Source organism: Anarhichas minor, unplaced genomic scaffold (assembly GCF_050575085.1).
Source record: "Anarhichas minor isolate MPS153535 unplaced genomic scaffold, ASM5057508v1 ptg000025l, whole genome shotgun sequence".
Classification (NCBI taxonomy): Eukaryota; Metazoa; Chordata; class Actinopteri; order Perciformes; family Anarhichadidae; genus Anarhichas; species Anarhichas minor.
In genome coordinates this window covers 12739617-12764087 of record NW_027466471.1, presented here as the reverse complement: position 1 = coordinate 12764087, position 24471 = coordinate 12739617, and the positions used below count along the sequence as shown (strand labels likewise).

General features: G+C 41.4%; 1 protein-coding gene and 1 long non-coding RNA gene across 3 annotated transcripts in view; one reads left to right on the top strand and one right to left on the bottom strand.

The window, feature by feature from the left end:
* The window catches only part of LOC142957471 (single-stranded DNA-binding protein 2), a 47645-nt gene that overhangs the window by 17824 nt on the left and 5350 nt on the right, over positions 1 to 24471 (top strand). The window contains exons 2-7 of one of the 2 annotated variants that reach the window (XM_076099325.1): positions 2506 to 2578; positions 6145 to 6206; positions 6556 to 6640; positions 21728 to 21817; positions 23510 to 23569; positions 23684 to 23747. In XM_076099325.1, coding sequence (XP_075955440.1) covers positions 2506 to 2578; positions 6145 to 6206; positions 6556 to 6640; positions 21728 to 21817; positions 23510 to 23569; positions 23684 to 23747 — 434 coding nt within the window. Of the gene's footprint in view, positions 1 to 2505; positions 2579 to 6144; positions 6207 to 6555; positions 6641 to 13671; positions 14296 to 21727; positions 21818 to 23509; positions 23570 to 23683; positions 23748 to 24471 lie in introns of those variants that run through there. The other variant, XM_076099326.1, reaches the window with a different exon arrangement.
* LOC142957472 (uncharacterized) lies at positions 5234 to 13506 on the bottom strand. The gene is made up of 2 exons (XR_012956137.1): positions 7486 to 13506; positions 5234 to 6711 (listed from the first exon to the last, which is right to left on the bottom strand). It is a non-coding gene; the product is annotated as an uncharacterized LOC142957472 (long non-coding RNA).

The window sequence follows — 24471 nt, the reverse complement described above, 5'->3', positions numbered from 1 at the left end:
TTTCAGATACTGAGCGAGGCTGTGTGTTTATGTGGTAATACGCAGCTGACTGGATACAGGCCAATGCACGCTGAGGACGAGCTTTCGTTTCTTTATTCCCACTGACACAAGGAATTCATTGGTGCAGTCCGTCAGGCTTGTCGTCGTCGCTGTGAATGTATTCATTGCAGATACACGAGATCTTTCGGTATTAATAAATAGTTATGTAGTGATGCTGTTGTAGCTGGTGTTAGGGTTCACAGGGGAGAGTGACAGATTTAGACAGGTTGACAGGAAAACGATGCAGAACAGAGCGACTGAGCGAGTTTGTACCTAGAAATGTTCAGAGTTGTACATGTGCCTCGAAAAAAAGGCCCCATCTTTTATTCATGTTCTGTTGTCGAGGTGTCAAGAGTTTTGTCAAGCTTCTCACTGTTCCGTTAACCTTGTCCCTGTGAAACGTTCTGTCTCTATCTCTTTGGTTAAACATTACTGCCGGGCGACACGGGGGGGCAGAGAGAGGGAGGAAGGTATGAAAGAGGGAGGAAAGGATTGAGAGAAAGAGCCTCTGCTGCTTCCCTTCATCCTTTCATCATTAAACAAACATGGCCTCTTACCAAAAAGAGTGCAAGAAGAAAGCAGCGCCATCAAGACAGAACAGGCACAGCGAGAGAGGAGGAAGAAGAAGAAGAGGGGAGAATGAGGATGAAAGTGGTGAAGCAAAGAGATGAAAATGGAAGAGAGGGAGGGAGGAGGGCAGACGGGGGAGGAGGCAGAGTACCTGTGTGCAGAGCAGAAAGGTGTGCAGTAGTCCATCATCTTCAGACAGGCAGACAGGGCTGTCTGGGGAGTTTATTTTTACCTCGATATAAGAGTGTGGATCGGCTACAGCAGCCAGGAGCGGAGGCTATAGGACAGCTGCTGTCCCGCTGTGACCATGTTTCACGCATGACAATACACCATCACACACATACATCATCACACACAGACACACCAAGCTCAGCTTGTGCTGTGGCATGCTTTAACTTTAGTTTTGTGTTATTGTATCTTTATGTGCACAAGGTGATGATTTGTCAAGTAATCAATTAGTCAATTAAAAGAAAATTCCTCTGCAATTTTTTTTGTCATTGTTCGTGCATCAATGCCAAACATCCATTTGTTGCCGCATCTTCAATGTGAGAATTTGATACTTCTCTTCATCTGTAATAGTAAACTTTGAATCTTTGGGTTTTAGAGTTTTCTGACATTTAAAGACGATAAATTGATTGATTAATTGGCAGATTAATCTGTAATGAAAATAATACAAAGTTGAAGCCCTTTATGACCAAATATTATCATAAACGTGCTTAGTTAACACACTTGAGGTCCCGTTTTACATCAGTACACCATCTTCTAACTGAGCATGTATTTTTCTAATATATACATATGCGGTACATCTCGGGAATATGAAAGCAATTACTAATCGCAGAAATCTGCCCCTAACCTGGTTAATATTGATTTTAGAGGAAATGTGAGCATCAAGCACAAATGTGCCTGCTCATTGCCGCCTTGGTTAAATTGATTACAAACAGCTTATGATTCATACAAAGTGACTGAATGTTGTTTCACCAGACTGCTGTCCAAATCTACAGGGTGCTGTTAGGAGTCAGTGTGATCTGCTATTGATCTCCTATGGATCAATGTTTATCTTGTATTTATTGACCCAGTAGATCATCTCTCTCCCCTCTTCTCTAAGTTCCTGTTAGTACCAGCACAGACACACTAGGAGGAGAATTGATTAACAAATCAAGCCTGTAATTAATTCTTACTGTGATCAAAGCCATGGGAGGAAGCCTGTGGAGAGCCTGAGGCACGAGGGTGAGGTGTTTTACAGTGCGATCCCACCAAGTGTGCTCCTATCACCACGCTGTTTGTTCTTCAAACAGGTGGGTTTTAGACTTAGCATAACGTTGGGTGAATTTCAAATGTCTTAAAAGGTTGTCCTGACTGTTGCTTGGCATTTGGGAGATGTATTAGTGCTCCTAAGCTGGTGTGTGTCTTTCTGTTTCTCATGAGATTTGTAACGGACTGTGACGCCCTCACACATCACTGCACATGGTTTCTTGGAGCTGCTTTGCAATTCGTATCCATGCGTAGGCTCCTTCATCTTTATTTTAAGAGCATCCTGTGAGAAACTCCCTCTTAAATAGGGATTCATCTTAAATATGGAGTGGGAAGTTTATTTGTCTTAGGTCACACAAAGCAGTTGTTTTCTGGCCCCAAAGTTGGAACTTGAAACTTATAAAAGCTCAAATTAGGGATACGTAAGGTTAATCCTTGGCGGATTTCAAATGCTTAGTTTTTCTCAGTCTTAACTTTCTTACTCTTACTGTACATTTGTTTGCCCTCACTCCTTATAATGTTACATTTTCTCGTATGTATGTTTTGCCTGCTTTTTATTCACCTAACATCACATGTCGCCTGTTTGGATCTTGATGAAGAAACTGACTAATTTCCTCCCACTGTGTTCTTTATCTTTATGCACAGGTTAGCTCTGTACGTGTACGAGTACCTGCTGCATGTAGGAGCACAGAAGTCAGCGCAGACCTTTCTCTCAGAGGTGAGTCGCAAAGATGCTGTATGTATTTGTGTCTGTCAGAGAGTACAGCCCATGTACTTTATGTGTTCACTCTGATATGTGGCCTGGCCCTAATACAATGTGTCCAGTAAGTGTAGCGGAAAATTGAATTAGTCTGGCCTTACAGTGCTGAGCACACAGGTTAGTAGCAGCAGACGGGCTTTTTAACATTAGTGTTGCATTTAGTGGGACTGGAGCCGGAGTACAGGGAGAGTTACGATGCTCAGCCTGGAGCTGACGTCTTCGACTGACATCATTCACTGATCCGCTCAGCAGCTCCATCTCAGTCAATCTCTTTCTATCTCATTCTCGTCCTCTCTGATTCCTCCACTTTCTCGTTGTGATCTCTCTCTGCTCTCTACTCGATCTATCCCTCCACTACTCTTCCCGAGAAGAGAGCTTGTCCTCACTTTAATTCTGCAGAGGTAAAAAGGTGCTGGGGTGGAAATGAGGTCGTTTACAATGTAGGAGACAGAGGCTGGAGGCTGCTTGTACAGCGGCCAGAGGAAGAGGAGAACAAAGAGAGGGGGATGGGAAAGGTTACATCATCAGCTGGCACCAATTCTCATCAATCTGACTTGGTGTGTGTGTTCGCGCACATGTGCATACACACAACGCTCTGTCTCTCCGACACCCTTTCCTCTCTTTCTTCGGCAGAAGCGGCAGATGAAAGCGTTTGGCGGTGTCGCATTCAAGTGTAGGAACGTATTAGCTAAGAGTGCAACAAGTATAAACACACCCTCTTGTCTACAGTAAAACATGGGTGTGCATTCATGAGCACGCAAGCACACGTAGCGTAAACATTAGCCCATAATGTAGCTCTTGCTGGAGTAGTGGGGTGGAGTAAAACATGGTTTTAAGGGCCTGTTATCCACTTTTTATCATCCACATCTGTTTACAATGTGTCCTCAGGCTCAGGAAACAAGAGCCCAGAAAGATGAAGACGAATACCTGAATGTAAATACTAAGAAGAACAGGCAACAAGAAACGATGCAACCCTGTCAAACTAAACTGACAGCTCAACAAAAATACATTTAAACCATAACACAATACATGAGGAGGAAAAAACAGTAAAATGTATTTGAAGTTTATTTATCTAGGTAAAAAGGTAAACCGTAAAGCTATGGCTTTCCTAAATCTCAGTTCTCAGTGCAATAAGAGCAGCCCCTGCAACACACAGCCGACATCTGCCAGTAATCACGCTAAAAGGCATGTCACTCTAGCATGGTGAAGGTAAATGAACGAACCTCCCAGGAGTGCAGACCACAAGAAGACAGGATATGCGGGCGCAGTCAATTCTGTTTTCTTCTACGCTTTCCAGATGAAAGGGGGAATAAAAGAAACGCGCTAAAAAGTGTCCTGACCTGAACTGTCTGCAACCGTGTTTGGGCTGAGATACAGCCATTTGAATGTGAGAAATGAAGGATGTCATGCCCATTCTGCATTTGTCATATGGAAACCACCGGCTGCCTATAATGTCTCAAGTTAACCAGTGTCTTAACTAGAACTGCTAACTTTGACTGAAAACATGTGGGATAAACACAGAGGCAGTTCCTGACCCCCCCCCCCCCCCCAAAAGAAAACCTCAAAGCAAGGCATTCCTTCTAAAAGTCACTGTGTGATCTGCAGCTGAGGTCAGGACGGTCTGATTAAAAGGGATTCAGCTGTTCCTGTTTTTTTTAGCGTTTGTTCGTAGAGCAGGTGGTACAATAGTCTTACTCTTTTACCCATATGAAACATTTCAGTGGAGGAAATTAAAAAGCGGATCTTGAGCTCTTTTTAAAAGTCAGAGGAATGTAAGGCTGTTTATAGAGGGGAGAGGCAGACTAAATAATAGTGTCATACTCTGATAGGAGCCCACAGCTGCTGGTGTGTGTGTGTGTGTGTGTGTGTGTTTCTATTGTATCTGCACATCAGTTGACATTGTCTGCTCACATAAATCATCCCTTCTGTGGGTGATGTCAGCGCTCATGTTAGTCACTAACCTTGACCGAGGTGTTAAGGTGTCAAAATGATTCAAGCGTTTCTTCCCCCACACTTTTTATTGGTACTCTGTTTTGGGTGATTTTAACAATTTGCCAAGCCCCATCCCCTTAGTTACTGTTGCTACATCTGTCAATCTTTTTGTTTTGCGTATCATAACGGTGGCAGATTTACCACTCGAAATTCATAATAGCCTAATGTTTGATGCAATGGGTCCCTGATTTCAGACAAATTTCCGTAAGTTTCCATACTTATTTTGGTATTTAAATTATTATTTAACTGTAGTGACAGAAGACACTTGTTTGTTCTTTTGCTTTGTGTGTCTGAAAGGCAAAAGTAGTTTCTCATTTCTAGCCAGCAGTCATTTAATTTTGTCAACTGATATGTCAATTGTTCCGAGCAGATTCTTTTAGCGATAGCTAGTTAGCTTATTAAGCTAACATTAGCTTCCTAAGTTGGTCTCATAACCTTGTGTAGCTGATTAGCTTAAATACAGCGCTGAACCAAGACAGATGAATGCTTTACTGTTTGTATTTTCCTTTTGCTTGTAAACAGAGCTGCTATTGTTACCATAAACTGTGATCAGTGTTTTCAGATCAGATTTTCGGCCAATCACAATTAAAATCCCGCCCAATTCAATAAAAACAGCCAGACTTATAACTTTGCCATAAAGTCGTGTAAAACTGTAAATCCATTACATGCGCAGTGGAAAAACACATAAACATACAAAGCTTCAGATCTGCATCAAATAACCAAAGATAAAATGTTAGATATAACTATTGCAACCTGCAAAGAGTGCATTTATACAACCAAATACACAAGTTGCCTCTTCAATGTCAATCATGATGACATCAAAGTCAGTAGGTCCTCCCTTCTCCCTTAACCACTGAATACAACTTGTGTCAATCAAATATTTCAAATATTTCTCAGATTAAATGAGTCAATAATATGAGTGAGTGGACACTGTGAAGTTTACTGAGTTTAGCTCCAAATATTGTCCTCACCTATGCACCCTTATGTCCAGACTATCCCACTATCGAGGGTGGCCATTCGGTACAACTATAAACACTATTGTCTTTGGACGTGACTTGGACACACAGCAAGAAGAAAGTAAGATGGAAATGAGGGAATGGAGGAAGAAAAAAGAGAAAAAGGAATGCATACAAATAAGCAGTTATAAGGAAAGCCAATAAGGAGGGTGTGTGGGTTATACAAAGGTTTGATTGGGCTCCTCAGGTTGGTACATATTTCTGACCTCAGAGTCTGCACATCCCCTTTCTCAGTAAACACACACACACACACACACACACACACATTTTCACGTACTTGTGAATATACGGGCTTTCAGGCACAGATAGACTCACTTATCCACTTATGATTTCATGGCATGAGAATCATAATATAATTACATAATGGCATGTGTTATAAGAATTCCCTTGTTGCACCCTCTATAACCTTGTAAAGCAGGTAATTCAGATGTTGGGCATGTTTTTCTACTTAATATGTTTCTGAAGCATCTCATTCTCTCTCCTCTCTCTCCTCTCTCTCTCTCTCTGTCTGTCTAGATCCGATGGGAGAAGAACATCACATTAGGAGAACCTCCGGGGTTCCTCCACTCATGGTGGTGGTGAGTGTTTTTATGTCTAATGATTCAAGTTACATTCCTCTTCACGCTGTTTTTCTTCATTCCATCACATTATTAATTTTAAAAAATGATCATTCGCACTCCTTCTCCTCCCATTTTAATTCATCTTCATCTCGTTAATTGTCCCCAAAAGCTCTTCTTCAAGTTGTTGTTTGCAAATTGTAATGCACTCGCCTAAAGTTGTCTATTCCGATGACGATAATAAAGTCGCACTTATTGCCTCGATGCTGGATTACCTGCCTCTAAAATGCACTATTATTTTATCTGTCAAGCTTTAATGTTTCCGTTTTCTTATCATGCCTCTCTCCGACTGCCTCTCTGTGTGTTGCAGTGTCTTCTGGGACCTGTACTGTGCGGCTCCAGAGAGAAGAGAGACATGTGAACACTCCAGCGAGGCCAAGGCCTTCCATGACTATGTGAGTCCGCGCTGATTTAGGCTTCCTGGCTCCTTCCTGGCTCAATGGCCCTCTCTGATTAACGCAGTAATCTATGATGAGAGATGCGAATTATATTGAAACCCAAAGTGTCAAATATTAGGAAATACAGTACATAAATAAGACACGTTATGAATAATCCACATGCAGTTTTAAGACTCCACCCATTATAATGATGTTTTTGCTTGTCATTTTTTAGTTCAGCGGTTGCTTTGGTCTAAATGAGCGAAGTTACATGACTTTATCTGCCTTTTCTTGATTGACTGACAAAGACTTTGTGATAATAAGAAGCCATATGAGAAAAGATGTTCTTTGGGGAAAGTTGCGTTGTGAAATAAAAGCAGATTTTGTAAATTACATTCTGAGATAAAAGCTGAAATAAATATCACCTGCAGTCATTGTGATTATAAGCAGGATAAATAATAGGACAGAAACTAAAATTATTTCACAATTCCATATTGTCTGCATATAGTCATAGATAATTTCTTATTTTTTGATATTATCGTTAAAATGAATGAAGAGATATGTTCAAATTCGTGTTAATATGCTTAACACCTTACTCCAGTGTCTCTTCCTACTTCCTAGTGGGGTTTTTTCACACTTTGAAATATTATGGCTTACCACTGTAGATCATGCAAAGGATATTATGGATGATGGCAATTTAACGAGTGGGTTGCTGCTGCTTTTTTTTAAATTTTTTTATTACGATAATATGTCGACAAGTGCAAAAAAAACAGCTGAGGATTTAGAGCTGATGTCAAAGGTGAATGTCCTAATGTTGGGGCAATTATAGGGCATAAGGTGGAGAGTTAAGAGGATTCACCAACCTTCATCAGTTTCTACCATCTGATCCCAGAACAACAGTTTGGATAGCATATGGCTGCAACGTGTCTTCACAACCTCGGAAAATGTTTGTCTTTCGTTGGGACTCTTTCATCTGAAGTGGTGTTTAATTAGATGCTTTGCTGTGATGTTGAAAGTGATGAATGATTGTTGAGAACATACTGCTTAAAGTTTGTAGTAGCTGCTGTAATCTAGCAGAGCACAGCAGCTCTACGTTACACACGCACAAACACACATATCCGGCTGAAGTATTGTGAGCACTTTACGCTGAAGAGCAGACTGGGCAGGCAGACAGTGGCCCGTGTGTTGGAAACATTGTTTATTGCTGTGTTTTCTCAGTGTGGCTCCACTTCACTGCTGTAATTCCCGCACATCGAGGCATTGGTTTATTCAGTCATGCAGAATCCAGTAACCGGAATACAGTGAGCAGTGTGCCAGAGCGCCTGAAGTTTTACATTTGCTGCTGACTAAGAGAGAGGAAGTGCGTCTCTCCTCGCGGGATGTTGCAAGATGAAGGAGTTGCGAGATGAAGGGGGACGAAGGAGTGGAGGGGTCTTCTCGCTCCTTCTTTTTATGTTGTTGTTTTCCCTCTGTAGCCTGAAGTCTGACTCATCAGATTTGTCTGTACTGTGGTTTATTGAGATGTATTGTTGGAAGTGCACAGGTCAGGGGTTTCTGCCTACCCCAGCAGGATCGTCCGTCCTCTCCCTCTCCCTCTCTGTGATCGTCTCCGCCTTTCCTTTAGGCTCGCAATCCCGCGGAACCGGTGGGGGCTCTCTTCTCTTTTATCTTCTCGCAGTAGGTGTATGCGCTTGTGTAAATGCGATACGCAGGTGATGCTGCTGATGCCGGCGATGATGATCAGGATGATGAATAGGCACTCCAAGGCCGAGGCAGCTATGTGATGATGTCATCCTGGCTGCGAGGAAGGGAGCTGGAGGGCAGCACGACCTCAGCCCTCGGAGACAGCCAGAGAGGAGAAAAACAGGGAAACATTAAATAGTTAGGGAGAGAGAATGAGTCAAAAAGAGGGACAAAAGACACTCTTTTTTTTTTTTTTCTTTTTTTTTTTATGAATTAATTCATTTATTTTTGCCACCAAAAAGCAATACACATTTAGAGTAATTGTAATCTAATTCAAAATGACAGAAACAGTTTGATGTTGTTTCTTCTTATCTGATGAGAATCAGTTAAATTCAGGAATCGTTCAGAATCTTAACGTTAATAGCAGAGGCCATCTTATTCTTACATTTGCTGCAGGGTTGTAATCAGAGAATTATAATTAGACCAATTGTAATTAGACCAAGGTCACTTTCAATCAACTGCTCCAATGCTGCGTTGATTCTCAGATCCAATCAGAGGTACTACCCACATATCCGCCGCTCAATTAAAACCAAATGAGGGGACAACCGCGGTGGCCGTCGCTGGAGAAAAGTAGCGCACCTTAATTTGATGCTGGTGTCTCTCTTTCAGTCTCCTGACTTTGAGACTGGCAGATTATAATCAGACATTTTGATGGTAATTATTTTCAGATAGCTAATGACTGAGTGAAGTCCTAATTAATGCTGGGGTGATGTAGGAGCTCATTCACATCATCTTTGGGTCCCTTCCCTTTATTAATTGATGGGATTGTGACAAGGCTTTTGACTTGATCTGCACAATTATCCCAGTTTGAACTACCTACTGTAGATACAATTGGCTTTGGGTAGATCTGATTTAAAGAAACTGTCTTGATTTTTTTTCTCTTCTGTCTTTACATGTGCCTGACGTTTTGCATGTGGTTGTGTACTGTACAATATATATATCACCTGTCATATCACCAGATTTGAGTGTGTGAGGATTGTCTTTTAGGACATTAAGTGATCGAATGTTAAAAGGGGAAAGAAAGAAAAGACTGATGAACAAAGTGAAGAGAGATGCAATGTTATTGATTTCCGTCCTCAGACGAGGCTTTTCAGGCATCAGAAAGGCTGTTTAGAGTTCTGTTAAGTGCTTTGTAAATTGTGTTCTTGACACTAAATGAGCGGTTTCCATTTGCAACGGGCCATGAAGTCATAAAAACAAGTTATTTTTAAATTTGTATGCTTGGCCCGGAAATTGCCTTATTAGAGACAAAAGTCAGTTGCTGTTGCGTTTCTGTCTCTGAAGAATAAGACATCAATCCATGTGGGTCATTTCAGGCTTCTATCTTTTGCTTTCTTGTTGAGGGTTTGAAAGTTGACAGCTGTCACGTAGCTGTAACATTGTACTGCATATGGTGGCATATACACTAACATGAATCATGGACTGTATGCAAGAAGTGTACATAGTCAGCGTGACGTCGATTATTGGGTTTGTGGACTGCCGTTTGAAAATCTTGATTTTGCCGTTTTGGTCGTCGCCATCTTGGCTTTTTGCAACCAAAAGTGACACGAGTTGGAGGTTGGAGCTAAGTACAATCAAACGCTGAATAAGACATTTTCAGGCAACAATAAACTTTCATGACAAAAAAGCACACTGAAAGGGTTAAATATGATGTAATGAAGAAGACTAGAGATTGAGACCATCAACTCATGTTCACGGTGTTTACTGAGGTAATAAATCAAGTGAAGTAGGGTCATTTTCTCATAGACTTCTATACAATCAGAGTTATTTTCGCAACCAGAGCAGTCGCCCCGTGCTGGTTATTAGAAATGAATGCTTTCACTACTGACACCAAACTTTTATCGCATCTAATTGCTGTGAACTTTAACATAATGTGGGCAAATTAAAGCGCAACGAGAAAGAATTGAGTTCGCTTTAAATTGCTCGTACGAGCCGTGGAAACAATATTGAGCACATAAGCGGCATTTCTTCTACTACATTATGACATTTAGACCCTTTAAAATGTTTGCTGGACTGAAAATTAAATTACAAACGTCTCCATATAATATGTGTTAAGTGCATTGGTGCGTGATTGTGTGTGGCGCTTTGAGTTTGCAGAATAATTATACAGTTACACTATTGAATTTGCCTCAGTGGATTATTCTTATAACTCTGGAAGAGACAGTCTAGAGGTTAGAGAAGCAGACTGAAAATTTGGGTTTGGAAGAACGGATGAAAAAAACACTCAATATCTCACTCCTTATTTCAGGAGATTATCAGTGTCCAACACGTACTGGCTGTGCTGTGCAGCCTCCAGATAAGAATGTGCTTATTAACTGAAGCAAGTCGGTTGAAAAATGAGTCCTCCCGGATGAATCGTGGGTTTTTGTAAAAAAAAAAAAAAAAAAAAAAGAGGGGGATTATTTATTGTGAATGAAAATATGCGGTGAACTGAAATTTGCAGGTGGTCAGTCTTTTGTAATTCCATTACCATTATCACACTGTTTGGACTTTTAGCTTCAGGTTTGTCTCATGAATGAGAAAACCCCACAAAAAAAACAAAAAAACAAGAGTATCGATGATATTCAGTCAACTAGAAGACAAGTAGACACATATTAGGTAACCAGGCCACATGTGCAGAGTCAGCCGGGCATGCAGCCTCGCAGGGTGACAGAAGACCATGGCCATTCAATTTTAAAAAACAGAGAGAGAGAGAGAGAGAGAGAGACAGACAGACAGACATTATGCAAAAACATGCAATTTCATTTCATCTTATTTTGAGTTTTTAATTGTATCTTCTCCTGATTAATTTAAATATGCCAGTGGTATCAGGCAATTTAATTTAATCCAATGAAAATCAAGTTTTTACTGCTAATTTTTAGCACAGTGACGGGTCTTGATTTTAATTTTTCAATCATTTGATTCAAAAAAATTCAGAATAAAGTGAAAAGCAATAGACACATATGTGTTTTCTTAAGTTATTAAGCTCTCTCAGCTACAGTAGAAAAATGCTTATCACAAACCTCCCAAATACAAAATGTACTAGGACATACAAGAAAGTAGCTCAGAAACTGAAAATAAGGAGTGTATGACATATATGCTTGAGAAACTACTGAAGCGAATAATCGACATTTTCTGTCGATCGACTAATGGATTGATAAACAAATCGTTTCTGCTGTACTTGTGACCCCTCACATGTTGTGAGCATACTGTAAGTTGTGAGGAGTTTTTGTTTATATATCCGTTTTATTTCTTTAACACTGTCGTGACCCCTTAACGGAGACATTTTGGGGGCCCCCCCACTGACAGATTGGCAAAAATCGTTAAAACTGCAATGAAAGTTAGTGTCACTGCACCCCGCTGACTTTAGCCAGCAGTGTTACAGGCGAGCATTCAAAGCAGGGAGAGGCTGGTATCATTGTGTGACATCGCTGTGGGAGATAGCAGGCACACACCAGTTAGAGGGGAAGAAGAGATCAAGAGGCAGAGCCAACAGCAACCCCCTTTGATAAAAATGCTCTGTCTCACGCTGCCAGATCTTACATTCATGCATGTAAATGTATTCACTCCGCTCAATTTAACAGCAGCACACATATTCTGTCTTGATTGTACAGCTTAAGGATACACACATTTGTAAATATGTAGTACCAGACATGACTGTGTAATTCATCTACATTCTGATGCACTCTGGGAAAACAAGCACATAAGTACTGTAGTGCGCTGTGTGTGTGTGTGTGTGTGTGTGTGTGTGTGTGTGTGTGTGTGTGTGTGTGTGTGTGTGTGTGTGTGTGTGTGTGTGTGTGTGTGTGTGTGTGTGTGTGTGTGTGTGTGTGTGTGTGTGTGTGTGTGTGTGTGTGTGTGTGTGTGTGTGTGTGAGTGAGAGAGACTGGAGGACAGGAAACTGCAGCGAACTTGGCTGAAAACATCTCCTGCCTGCAATGAGATGCATGCACTGTACAGTATGAATGTGTGCTGTTACATTAAACAGAAGGACACTCGTACTGCACACACACTCAAGGACATGTTTTCTGCTTTCAGTTGTCTTCTTGGTTGAAGCTTTATTTCAGGGTCTTTACCCCCGATTCATTTCTCTGTAGGTACGGATGTTCTGCAACCTTCATAGCCCAGAAACAGTCTTTCCCAAAAACTTGCAACAGAAAATGCTGTAATGTTAAGTCATTAATGTTTAATTTCTCTCTAGCACTGCAAGGATGGCAATATGAGCCAACATTGTTTGACTAAATGCCCACTTGTACCCAGGAAATCTCAGAATATAATGGTCAGATTGCCATGTAAATCACTAAGCACATTCAAGCTTCAGAGGATAAATCCTCTTCATTTTGGAAACTTCAGGGGCTTTTCTGTTCTGCCACCAACAGTCGACTTTGGACACAAGATTATGTTATAATAATCATATAAGGGGTCTAATCAACATGTTTTCTTTCTCAAAACAAGAAATGGTCAAATTGAATGAATGCTTGAAAATGTTTCAAATCACTGTTATTTCCTAAATAAAAGAATCCCGCTCAGAGCCACTCGTAGGAGCCCAGAACATAAAATATATATTCCACCACAACAAACCAACTCCCAGCGACGTTACTGACTGGGACTTTCTTTCCCCTGAAGTTGTCTTCTCAGAAAGAGCTGCCTCCCAACAAGCTTCACCAACAAGTTTTGCTAATTCTTAGCAAAACTTTTCTAAACTGAAGCATCTATTACTTGTTTTCCAAGCCTTTTGTTGCATATTGTTGCAATTACCACCAGCTGCATCAAAGCTTTTGAAGATAATTTTACCTCTTGCTGGAACAAATTATAAGTTAGTTCCTTAAACTATTTCACAATTACTGTAATTTATCAGGAAATATTACAAAACGTCACATCTGTTCAGAAAAGCAGCTTCAAATTCAGTCATTGCTGACTGCAATAATTACAAAACAAAACAAGGTAAGATCCTGTTGGGGACGGATGTTTTATTATCTGATTATGGATTAGCATAAAGGGAACCTGTGTGTTACCTGCGCATGCATAAGAAACAGACTGTGTTGGCTTCAACCATTGTGGGTAACCAGCAACCAGTTGAGAACCAATGGGGGCTAGCGAGACCCCCAGTCTGTTTCCAGGGAAACAGAGCCCTTTCTCCTCCTCTGTGCCCCCCCCCCCCCCCCCCCCCCCCCAGTGGGGGGAGGAGGGAGATGTGGAGGTGACTCACTGTAACATCATTGCCATGGCAATGAGAGTGAGCCGACTGTAGAGGGAGTGAAGGGAGAAGAAGAAGGTGAATTTCCATAGGTTGAACAGATAGTGAAATGGTTGTCACGATCTACAGTTTGAATTTTTTTTAAAAAGAGACTCTATGCTTGTGTGATACTTCCCTGTATTTCTTTAGGAAACATTACAATCTCTCGCTCTGTTTCTTCCATTTTTCTCTCCCCTGCTTGTCCCTCTCCCTCTCTACTCTGCTGCATCCGCTCTCCTTTACATCAGCAGTTTTTCTCCCTCTTCTTATTCCCCCTCTGCCTATCTCTGTCCCTGCTCTCTGTCCTTCTGCATTTCTCTTCTGCTCTCTTATCATCTTCCTTCCTCTTTCACTGGCCTGTTGCGCGCAGCCCTCTGGTCTCAGAGGAGCGTGTTTTCCACCACCGTGTTACGCTGAGTCATGTCACATGCGTGTTTGGACATGAGCGAGGTGGAGTGTTAATGTGATGTTGACATATGCACGCCTTGCTGCTCTGCAGCAGACGGGGGCAAAGACGAGGGCATGGAGCAGAGAGGAGGGGAGAGGTTAACTGGGGACAGGGGAAGACAAGAAGGTGTAAGAACGAGAACAAGCTCGAACAGAGCTGTGGGCTACGGAAGAGTAGTTTCTAGTTTGACTGCAGTTATTATTATTGATTTTGAAAATAAGGGGCTTATAGTCTGGAGCATGTGCGTCTGCAACAGTCTGAGGAAAGGTGATACAGTGCTATCTGAGCTTTCACACATGCAGCTTCACATGGCAAGCTTCAGGAATATTTCTGTGAAATTCAAACTGGAGTCAAAGTTGAGATTTTCTAAAATCTTTAAGAGACTATGATGAAATATTTCAGTATCGTTTAACATCAAGTCTTCCCTAACTCATCCAGGAGGGAAGTTATAGAAATGCTGTAATGGTTAACACAGTGTGTGAGCGGGATTATAATGAGTGATCCAGAGACTGAGCTGTAGAAGTTGCAGCAGGACTACAGAGGGAGAGCAGGAGGGCAAAACAAGAACGCTGACACGATCAGACCAGCGCATTATCTTTTTGACCCCAACTAACCCCTGTTTCTTTTTTTGCTGTTGTAGACACCCATATTGTTATCTCGTGCTGTCTCTTGTGTCTGCTCCTCTAGCACTACAAAGACTGCACGGCAAGACACAGAAAGTGACTTCTCATTAGGTCTTCCTGTGGATTAGACTGATGGGTCTTTGTATCAACAAGCCTGCCAGTTTTCTATTTCCAATCTACGCAATTGCACCGATGTATTTTAAAAGAACTGTATCGATTCAGTGTTAAGGACTACACGCAATCTGTGGATTTCAGGTGATTCACTGTTCTGTCTTTGCATCGATCTGCCAGATAGAAAAGACTATGACATAGTCTGCTCTTCATCTCAAGTCGTTAAATCTTCCTCCGTGTCTCTCTACGCTCTGCGATGTGTTCAGTCCATCTCTCTTATCTCCCCCATGTCGTTGAACCGAGTGAGATAGTGGTGGGAGAAGTGTGGCTCCCTAGTGACTATCATTTTCAGCTCTGTGTGTGTATCCGTCAGTGCATCAGCCCACGGCTCCACCTCACATATTATACAGCTCCTCGCAGCCTCAGAGATGTTTACAAGGGTCAATAGGGACATCGGTGATAAATGAACACGGCCACTGTCACCCACTGTGCAGCTGATATCGCCCTACCTGTAATCACCCAGTCGGAACAAGTAGATTGCTGTTGTCCTGCCATTTTGGTAATCACCTGTAATGTTTTACTAGAGAGAGCCTGCTGGGAGGGGACATTCTGTTGTGCAGGATAATGTGAGGGTGAACATTCTTCTTCTTCTTCTTCTTCTTCAAGGAAAATCCAGGTTGAGGTGCAACTTTTATTTATGTTTTCGTTGTTTTAGCCATATTCAGTTATAGTGAAATTATTAGCGTCTTCAAAGAGTTTGTGGTAACTGAAGCGCATTCATATACTGACTGACTTAGTCAGTCAGGACCTGTAGCTTGTGGTCTGAAAATATCATTTTTCTTTTTCTCTCTGCCATTGTTCCGCCTGCTTTGTTCTTGGCGCAGAGGCAACATTTATACTTTGCCACATGGATAATTGCAATCAGACTCAAAAAAAAGGGCAAATTGCACTCAGCTGCAAATTTCTTGTGAATTCTCCCGTGAGACTTTCCAAGCCTGACTGTGGCACTCAGCCCCACGCCCATGGTTCCCACTAAAGACCTAAATCTTAAATCTTTTTTAAAAAGCTCCTAAACAGCTGGGCATCATAGTTTATAGCAAACATTACTCAAACAGCGGTAAAAAGCGCATTAGTTGGAAACAGTTTCAGCCAAAGATATATACACATTTAACGGTCAAGTGAGTATTGACGGCAGCAGGGAAATATATGCCTCAAAATAAACCGATGAGCGCAAAAGAATAAGAAGCTATATCAAAGTCAAGACTGTATGAAATTGGCATGTCAGCCAAAGCAACCTGGGTTTGTCCCATGTTAACACGCAACTAACAAACACATGGACATACTCTCTCATTGTATTATTTTTCTTGGCAGCTTGCACGCAGCCAGATATTGTTTCTAACCAGCAGAGATCTGGGATAAAGTACACGGAGAGAAGTTTTTTTTTTTCCCACTCGCTGCTGTGTTTTACTGGTGTAACATATGGCATGTTTTGGTTCAGAAAGGGAGCTTTGAATGCCAGAGGGTGATTTTAAGCCGATTGAAATTGAAAAGTGAGTTTGGCTCAGGAGTGGACAGTGGAGCGTGTTGATCTGTCTCTGGTCGCCACAGGAGACTGTGAATAATACATGGTTAAAAGCAGAGCACGCTCGTTCTCATCTCTACTGTACGCTGCTAGAAACACTTCTTCTATCTATCTTCTCTGTCTCTCTTACTTCTCTTATAGAAATACTCTATGCTTTTGACAATGACTGACAGACTACAATGTTATTTTCTGTGCATATACACTAATGCAGAAATCAATCTGCTTATTGTGTTTCCGCTCTCACACTTTTGTGTGTGTGTGTGTGTGTGTGTGTGTGTGTGTGTGTGTGTGTGTGTGTGTGTGTGTGTGTGTGTGTGTGTGTGTGTGTGTGTGTGTGTGTGTGTGTGTGTGTGTGTGTGTGTGTGTGTGTGTGTGTGTGTGTGTGTGTCATGCAGACTGGTAGCATCTCTTCTTTCCATTCCCCCCCTCCCTTGTTCAGGAAGTGGACTAATGGCATTTGAGAGGATGGAGGGAGTGTGAAAGAGGGGAAGAGGGAGGAGGGACGGGGTTCCTTCCTGTGTGGTGTGTCATATGTAGATCCTGTTGTACTGCGTGTGGCCTTGAGACTCAGTGGTAACCCTTCCACACCCCATTTTTTTTGACATTTTATAGAGCAAACAATCAATTAATTGAGAACATTGTCAGTTATTGACAATGAAAATTGTTGCCACTCAATTAAAAATATATATAATTTGCTCAAAATAACTGTTCCCTACTCAAACAGGAGTGCATATCTTGGGGATTGATTCAAAATAAGCTGCAGTGCCCCTAGTGAAGGAACATGTCAGCCAGTGCAGCAATGTTACTAATGTGTGTGCATCTAATAGTGTTTTGGACAACAATGGCGGAAGGAGGCAACATTGGGATTTGTTGACAAGAAAAATATAAAATATTACCAGCAGATCCTTGACGTAAACAAATTGTTATGGGGTGGTACATGAATAGAAAAACAAAAGATGAGCCAGGGCTGATTTTTTTGTTCAAACAAAGTGTGCCTGTGAGAGACAGAGAAGTGGAGAAAGCAGACCTATACAGGTTGAGACAGGGAGAGAGAGTGGGGGGGAGGGAGGGAGAGAGAGAGAAGATAGACACAGACAGCCTTTTGAGATTCCACTCACGCATCTCTGAGTGTCTCTCGGTCTCTGAAGTATTGAATGAAAATGACTCCCCACCTTCTCTCACTCACACACACACACACACACGCAGTATGCATGCATTAGGTGCAGACTTTAATGAGAAACACAATCAGTAAACATATAAGGATGAAAGAGTTTGCAAGTTACCTCATTAAGTATTACTGAGCCCTTCAGTCTGATGGGATTAAGAAAGTCTGATTAGGTTGTAAAGTAGCAAAGTTGTGTAATTGCGCTGCATTTCAATGGCTGCAGTTTGTTCAACTGTTTTTGAATTTTCTAGAGGAAAACACAATTTTTCATCACTTTATATAAAATGATTTCCATCTACAATCTACTGTATGTGTTTTCTTTGTTTTGTACATAATGACTCGACTCTCATTTCAGCACTTATTCCAAAGTCCTATAATGCAAAGGATGCTTGATAAGATAACAGCAATGTGGAATCAGTAAAGTGCGTCATTTCGGATGGAGAAAGTGTACACATTGCACACAATGTGTGTAGCACTGTTACGGCTCTTTGTTTCTGTCCTCACACATGTGAACCTGTGCTTGGACAACTCGATCTAAACCTCATGCAAAGTTCTTTTGATATTGACTTATGAAACATTTATCGCAAATTTCTTCTTTCTTTGTATGTTTTTTGTTGGTGTGTGTGTACATATCTCAAGCAACAACCTCAGGTTCTGAAAAGGGAAGCCAATGTGGCTGTGCAGTTATGTCAAGGTATTGTATTGTGTCTATAGTTTATCTTTGTGATTCTTTACCACCTGAGGAAAAGGTTTTTAACCTGGACATTAGAATATATTTTGGCACATACTTTTTTTTTTTAGGCACTAATCTCCTTTTGCCACATTTTTTTTTCGACATTTCGTCTTCCAGTGCAGGGCAGTGCACATCCAGTGATGTTGCAGTCCACTGTGCTGAATGTCTTGTTGTGTATGTCTGGTATACTGCAGCGTTCTCCTGGAGGGGGGGAGGGGGGGGGGGGGTTTAAATAATTTATGCAACAAATGAGTTTGCTAGGAGATGCAGGTGTTCATCTGAGGGCACGGGGGGGGGGTTGTTCCACAGCCTCAGGTTTCATTACAAACACCTTTTGCTTACAACACCTGTGACTATGAATGTAGGGATCATAGTACACAACCCGCCGCGAAGAACAGATCACTGAACGGTTTAATGAATGGACACTGTGTTGTTTTCAGATTCGTAAGACTGAAACAGACAAGCAGAAGAGAGTTGAGCTGGCATAAAGACATAAATACATTTTAAGTGGTTTAGATTGGACGGTCATTAACATGTTTTAAAATAAAATAACATATTTTCATCAAAGGTAATACAGTACCACAACAAGAAGTTATCTTACCAGTTACAAAAGTGTTAATCTGTGAGATCACCTGTGTCTTATACTGGGTCTTACAATCTCTTCTAAAACTGAATCAACTCCATTAGGTCAAGTGCAATGAATATTATCAGTGGGACTCTGTATAAGCTCAGTCAAAAATGTAGAAAGACTCACATAACCTTGTTGACAGTTCCACTTACACCACAACGTGTACTATGATATGATGCGTTAATGTGTAAAGCCACCAGCTCAATATCTCATTGTCCCTCTCACTCGGCCTTGTCAGGAAAGGTGTAAACACTGATGTGTGAGAAGTGTAAATGATGGACTCATTAACAGTGTGCCACAGTGTGTGCGCATTTGATGTGTACGAAGGTTAAGTGCTTGGATATGTTGAGCTTGGCTGTGAATCAGTATTTATACAGAACTGGCTAACAGGAAGGCAGTGAGTCTAATTCAGAGTAATCGACAGTAGTGTAATAATGACAGCTGACGGTAAATATTAACCTGCTGGTCACTACGCTGTTAACTCCAGCTAATTGCACCGCTCTGATGTCACAATACATCTGGTGAAGCCCTGCAATCTTACGCAATTATCAAGCGCCTATGTGTTGGAGTAGGGGACGTACAGTGAAGGTCTCAGCACATCAGCTTGTTTAATCGAACTGTTATCGACTGTAACACTAAGTCGTTACCAAAAGAATAAACATTAAATGTTGCTTAATGTTTCCCTGAATTAATGCTTAATGTAATCCCTGAAATTAGATGTCTACTCACCGTACAAACTGTGTAACTGCAATAATATATAATATGCCTCATACATTTTAATGGACTATCTGCACTGCAATTTTTTGTAACTGATCAACCAACATATATGCAGATATCGATATATCGGCAATAAACTAATGTTTCCAAAGCTAAACAGGCCACAGTTCAAATCTAAACTTCTAATTCAAATTACATTTTTTTTGTCGGCACCCTACAAGGTTTGTAGCCCGTTTTATTAGTATTACGTACAGTATTAGTCGGCGACATTTATATGCAAATAGTTGCAATTAATGTCATTGACAAATTCTTATGGAAACAGTGCAGACTTAAAGGAATAGCTTGACATTTTGGGAAATATGCTTATTCTCTTTATTGCCAAGAGTTAGATGAGAACATTGAAGCAGCTCACATAGCTCTGACTCGAGACTCTGAGAAGTAACTGCACCCGGCCAAGAAATAATCCGGCAAATAAACTCTCTGTTACCACATAAAGTCATTCTTACACCTCACTGTCATTTGAGTCAATCTGATTTGTCATAATCAAGAGAGACTGTTGGTATCGGAGGGGTTAGTGTTGTTGTTTTTCCTTTCCGTAGATGGAGGGTGGTGCTGGCTTTGGGCAGATATATCCTGCTGTGTTTTTTTTTCTTTTTTTTTTTCTTGTTGCTGTATTTGGAAAAATGCTGCTTTGTCAGCAATTCAGGTAGATTTTTTTTTCCCTCCCCCAGTTCTCCTTTTCCCGCACAAACAAACATTAAGTGCACTCACACAATGACTGCCACAGACACGCATGCACACACACACACACACACACACACACACACACACACACGCACGCTCATAATCTCTGCTTTGTCCTCTTTTCTCCTCTTTCACTCCCTCTCTCTCTCTGTGCATGAAGGCTAACTCAGCAGACCTCCAGGCTGCTAGGGAGTAAAGGCATTCTGGGTAATCTAGGGTGCGAGAAGGAAGAAGGAAAGAAGGGGGGGAGGGGGGGGGGGGGGGACTCTCACGACTAACACTTGATTCTGTGCAGGATGTTGTACACTCACACAAACAAACCCCGTCTCCCACCGCTGAACCATAGAGATACAATATTCATCTGTGTCCATCTGTACAATAATCTGCTGAGACAAATGCAAGCTCTGCTCGCAGCAGAATATGGAATCAAAAAGCTGCCCGGCATCTTGTTCCCTGTTGCCGAACATTAACAATTGGGAGATATGAAGGAGGACGAGGGAATAGCGAGGGTGGTGGAGTGGAGCAGCGGAGGATACAGGAGTGTCATCAGTCCGCTTTTATCTCAGCTCTGATTAAACCTTGTTCCTGTCTGACCTACAAAGTCAGCTGGCGGAAACTTCAGAGACTGTGGGTGAATTTCACTGGAGCTCTTTATACCCAGCCAATGCCTCCAGAGAGAGAGAGAGAGAGAGGATCAGAGAAATAGGACAGAGAGTGGGCAGAAACTGAAATAAAAAAAATACACACTGACACAGGCATGCTGACTTAATGTGCTCACTGTTCACATATCATATGGATGTACACTCTTCCACACTGCATGCTGTCTGGTCTGTAGACTTGATGAGGAAGAGGCCGGTGCTGGGTGGTAACTCTTAGCTAGTAGTACAATGCCACAGGAAGCAAATGGAGGCTGTGCTGAAATGTGCCAGCTCCACCCGTCTGGGACAAGCACAACAAAAAACACAAGGTATAAAAATAAACCTGAGCTGGCATGGCAGGGTATCTGCAGAAACAGGAAGTATCCCACTGAAGGAGAGACTGCAAGTGAGACCTGGGGAAGAGCCTTTGATTGTTGTTGTTTTTGTTTCGTTTTTATGATACTTGTATTGTTTCATTGGTGGCATGTTTAGGAGAGGTGCTGTATTAACTTCATCAACTTATTAACTTAACTTATCATCAACTAACTGAGCAACAGTAGTTGAGAATGTATGCACTTTAAGTATCACAAGTAAAAATACAGCTTAAAATTCCGAAAGTTCAACTGTCTAGTATATATACTGTATACTTCGATACTTGACTAAATGTACTTTGTTACTTCCCAACACTGCTAAGCAAAAAGGTGCTGAGTTTGAGTTGTGAGTTTTACTCTGTTTCTGTGTGTGTTTTCATCTTTCAGAGTGCTGCAGCAGCTCCCAGCCCCGTGCTTGGGAATCTTCCCCCGGGAGAGGGCATGCCAGTGGGGCCAGTCCCTCCAGGATTCTTTCAGGTATATGATGCTTACACACACACACACACACACACACACACACACACACACACACACACACACACACACACACACACACACAGAAAGTGTGAGAGAGGAAAGAGAATTATATGGGTCTTTAGGCCACTGAGGTTACAGTATTGAATAATACTATTCAATAATTTTTCTGTATGTGAGTATTTAAATCATGAAGTTGTTCCTCAAAGAACTCACTTACTCATTCTTAACTGTAAGTGTTCATGAACAGACAGTACCTTTGTGTATGATTTGCATTAATCCGTGTGTGGGGGCACCACTGTTTGACAGCAGGAATAAACGTCTCGCAAATAAAAAGTAAACCGCAGCTTCACCCCAGATCATCTCTGATCTCCATCAGAAGGATTTTGCCAGTTGGACATTGATTAACCGTCGTTATCAGTCAAACTAAGGCGCTCGCATCTGACACACAGATCAATATCCTTCATGGGCATTTCTCATCTCCACTTTCAAAATACTCCAAACATCCTTTTCCATCTCCTTCTGAAGATCAATTGCGCTTTGAAGACAAGGTCTTGTCAAGACCTATTGGTTAGAGAATCGCAACAACTACCAGCTTGCCAGTTCTTCATTTAGGTTCCTTAACATTATACAAAAGATGAATTTTGTGATTAACTGATTTTTGTTGGCAAAGTAATTGCAGATCACAAACAATTCACAGCCATGCCTGCAAAGATCTTCCCACATATCTAGCTTTCATCGTCATTTATTTATGCATTCATTCAGTTTATTCATTTAGTAACCTTCTGTGTTCAATTATTTGCATTTATATGTTAATGCGCGTATGAAAACGAGATTGTAAACTCTTATAAAACTTCAAAAGATTTTTTTTTGATAGACCTTCAGCACAGCTGGAAAATGAGAATCGGAGTAATCAAAGAAAAGAGCCTGATCAAAACAGGTGGACTATTGCTCTCTGGTGGCAGGTTCTTGTATTACTTCTGTAACACTGCAGACTGAGTTTTCTGACCGCAGTGGCATCAATTCAGCAGACATAGCAACAGCATTGCTACTGTCTGCGTGAGGACAAGTAAAGAAAAACACTCACAGCTGCAGAAGTGCTTCTCGCACATGCTGCCAAACTGCACACAGTTGAGAAATACACTGACATCATTATTAACCAACCTCGTCTGTTCTTCTCTCGTTATTTTTCCATAAATCCAATCTAATGAAAATGCGGTCGGCCTCCTAAGTCTGCTGTCATAGACTAACTGTTGTGAAGGCAAATCAGCCCAAAACTCAACCGAGGATATATGCAGTAGCTGTGGTTGGTTTCCTTTTTTGGAGAGTGAAAAACGTCCCGTAGTGGTGCACCATACAGTTTGTACACCGCTTTTGTTTCTATGAAAGGGGTTACAAAAAGGAATATAATGTGTCGTTTGACTTGGCAACCCAGGACAGTATATTTTGTATAACAGTATATTTCTTTTAATTTACTAATTTAATAAAATGTTGTAGATGCTGTATACATTTTCTTTAAAATCTCCTGTCTTAAGTATGTAGTGTTTTGTCACTGTCTTGCTTGCCATGGGCAATCCATCACTACTGCCTTATGATACAGCAGCCCTGAGTGTTTGCCTTGCATGTGAGAGATTGTGTGCACAGTATTTATAACCCAGAGTGATTAAACTTGGATTCATGCTGATTTTTCTTCAGCCGTTTATGTCACCTCGATACCCTGGAGGACCCAGACCACCTCTCAGATTACCCAACCAGGTAAGAGCCACACTGACACCTGCAGGCAGCAGACAGTACTGTGAATAGTAGAAATGGACAGCGTCTGTGAGACGGTGAGGATAATACTGGTGATGTGTCCTCCTCCCCCTGTAGGGACTTGGAGTCCCAGGTAGCCAGCCTATGTTACCCAGTGGTATGGACCCCACAAGACATCAAGGTACGTAGAGACACACTGGTATGCACAAACACATACAAAAGATATTGTCGCACATGTGCGCAGTTGGCACCTGGTTTGTGAAAACTATTAAAAACTATTAACAGGAGAAAGAGTTTACAGTCGTGATTCACTAAAGCTGCACTTGACCGAAATGCTAGTTTTGGCTAACATGCTCACAATGCCAACAAAGCACTAAACTACTAAAGTACAGCTTAGGATAATGTGAGAGTCTGTTTTTAAGGTAATTTCAAAATCACAAATTACCATGATGGATAATGGATGGATTTACAAGAGGAAAATTAGGAGGTCACCAAGTCTTTAGGATTCATCCTCTGGGGACCATGGATATCTGTAGGCTACTAAATTGCATGTCAATCCATCCTGTATTACTCAAGACATTTAAACTTAACCAAAACTCTCAGCCTCATTGATGCCCTAGGGCCAAGAGAAACAGTTGGGGGCCACCAAAGTAAGTAGGATTCATCCTTGGGGACCAGGAAACCAAAATGTTATGGCAATCAATCAAATAATTGTTGAGATATTTCACATGTGGACCAAAGCCGTGGACTTGAGCCATTGCCATTGGTAGAGCCAACAGCTTGCCACCTTGTTGCACTGGCTGACATATGTATTCATTATGATAGTAATTATTTATTATTAGTGGCTGTAGTTCATTTTTTAAATAACTGCATTTTTTATCTCTGGAGAGCAACAGTGGAGATAG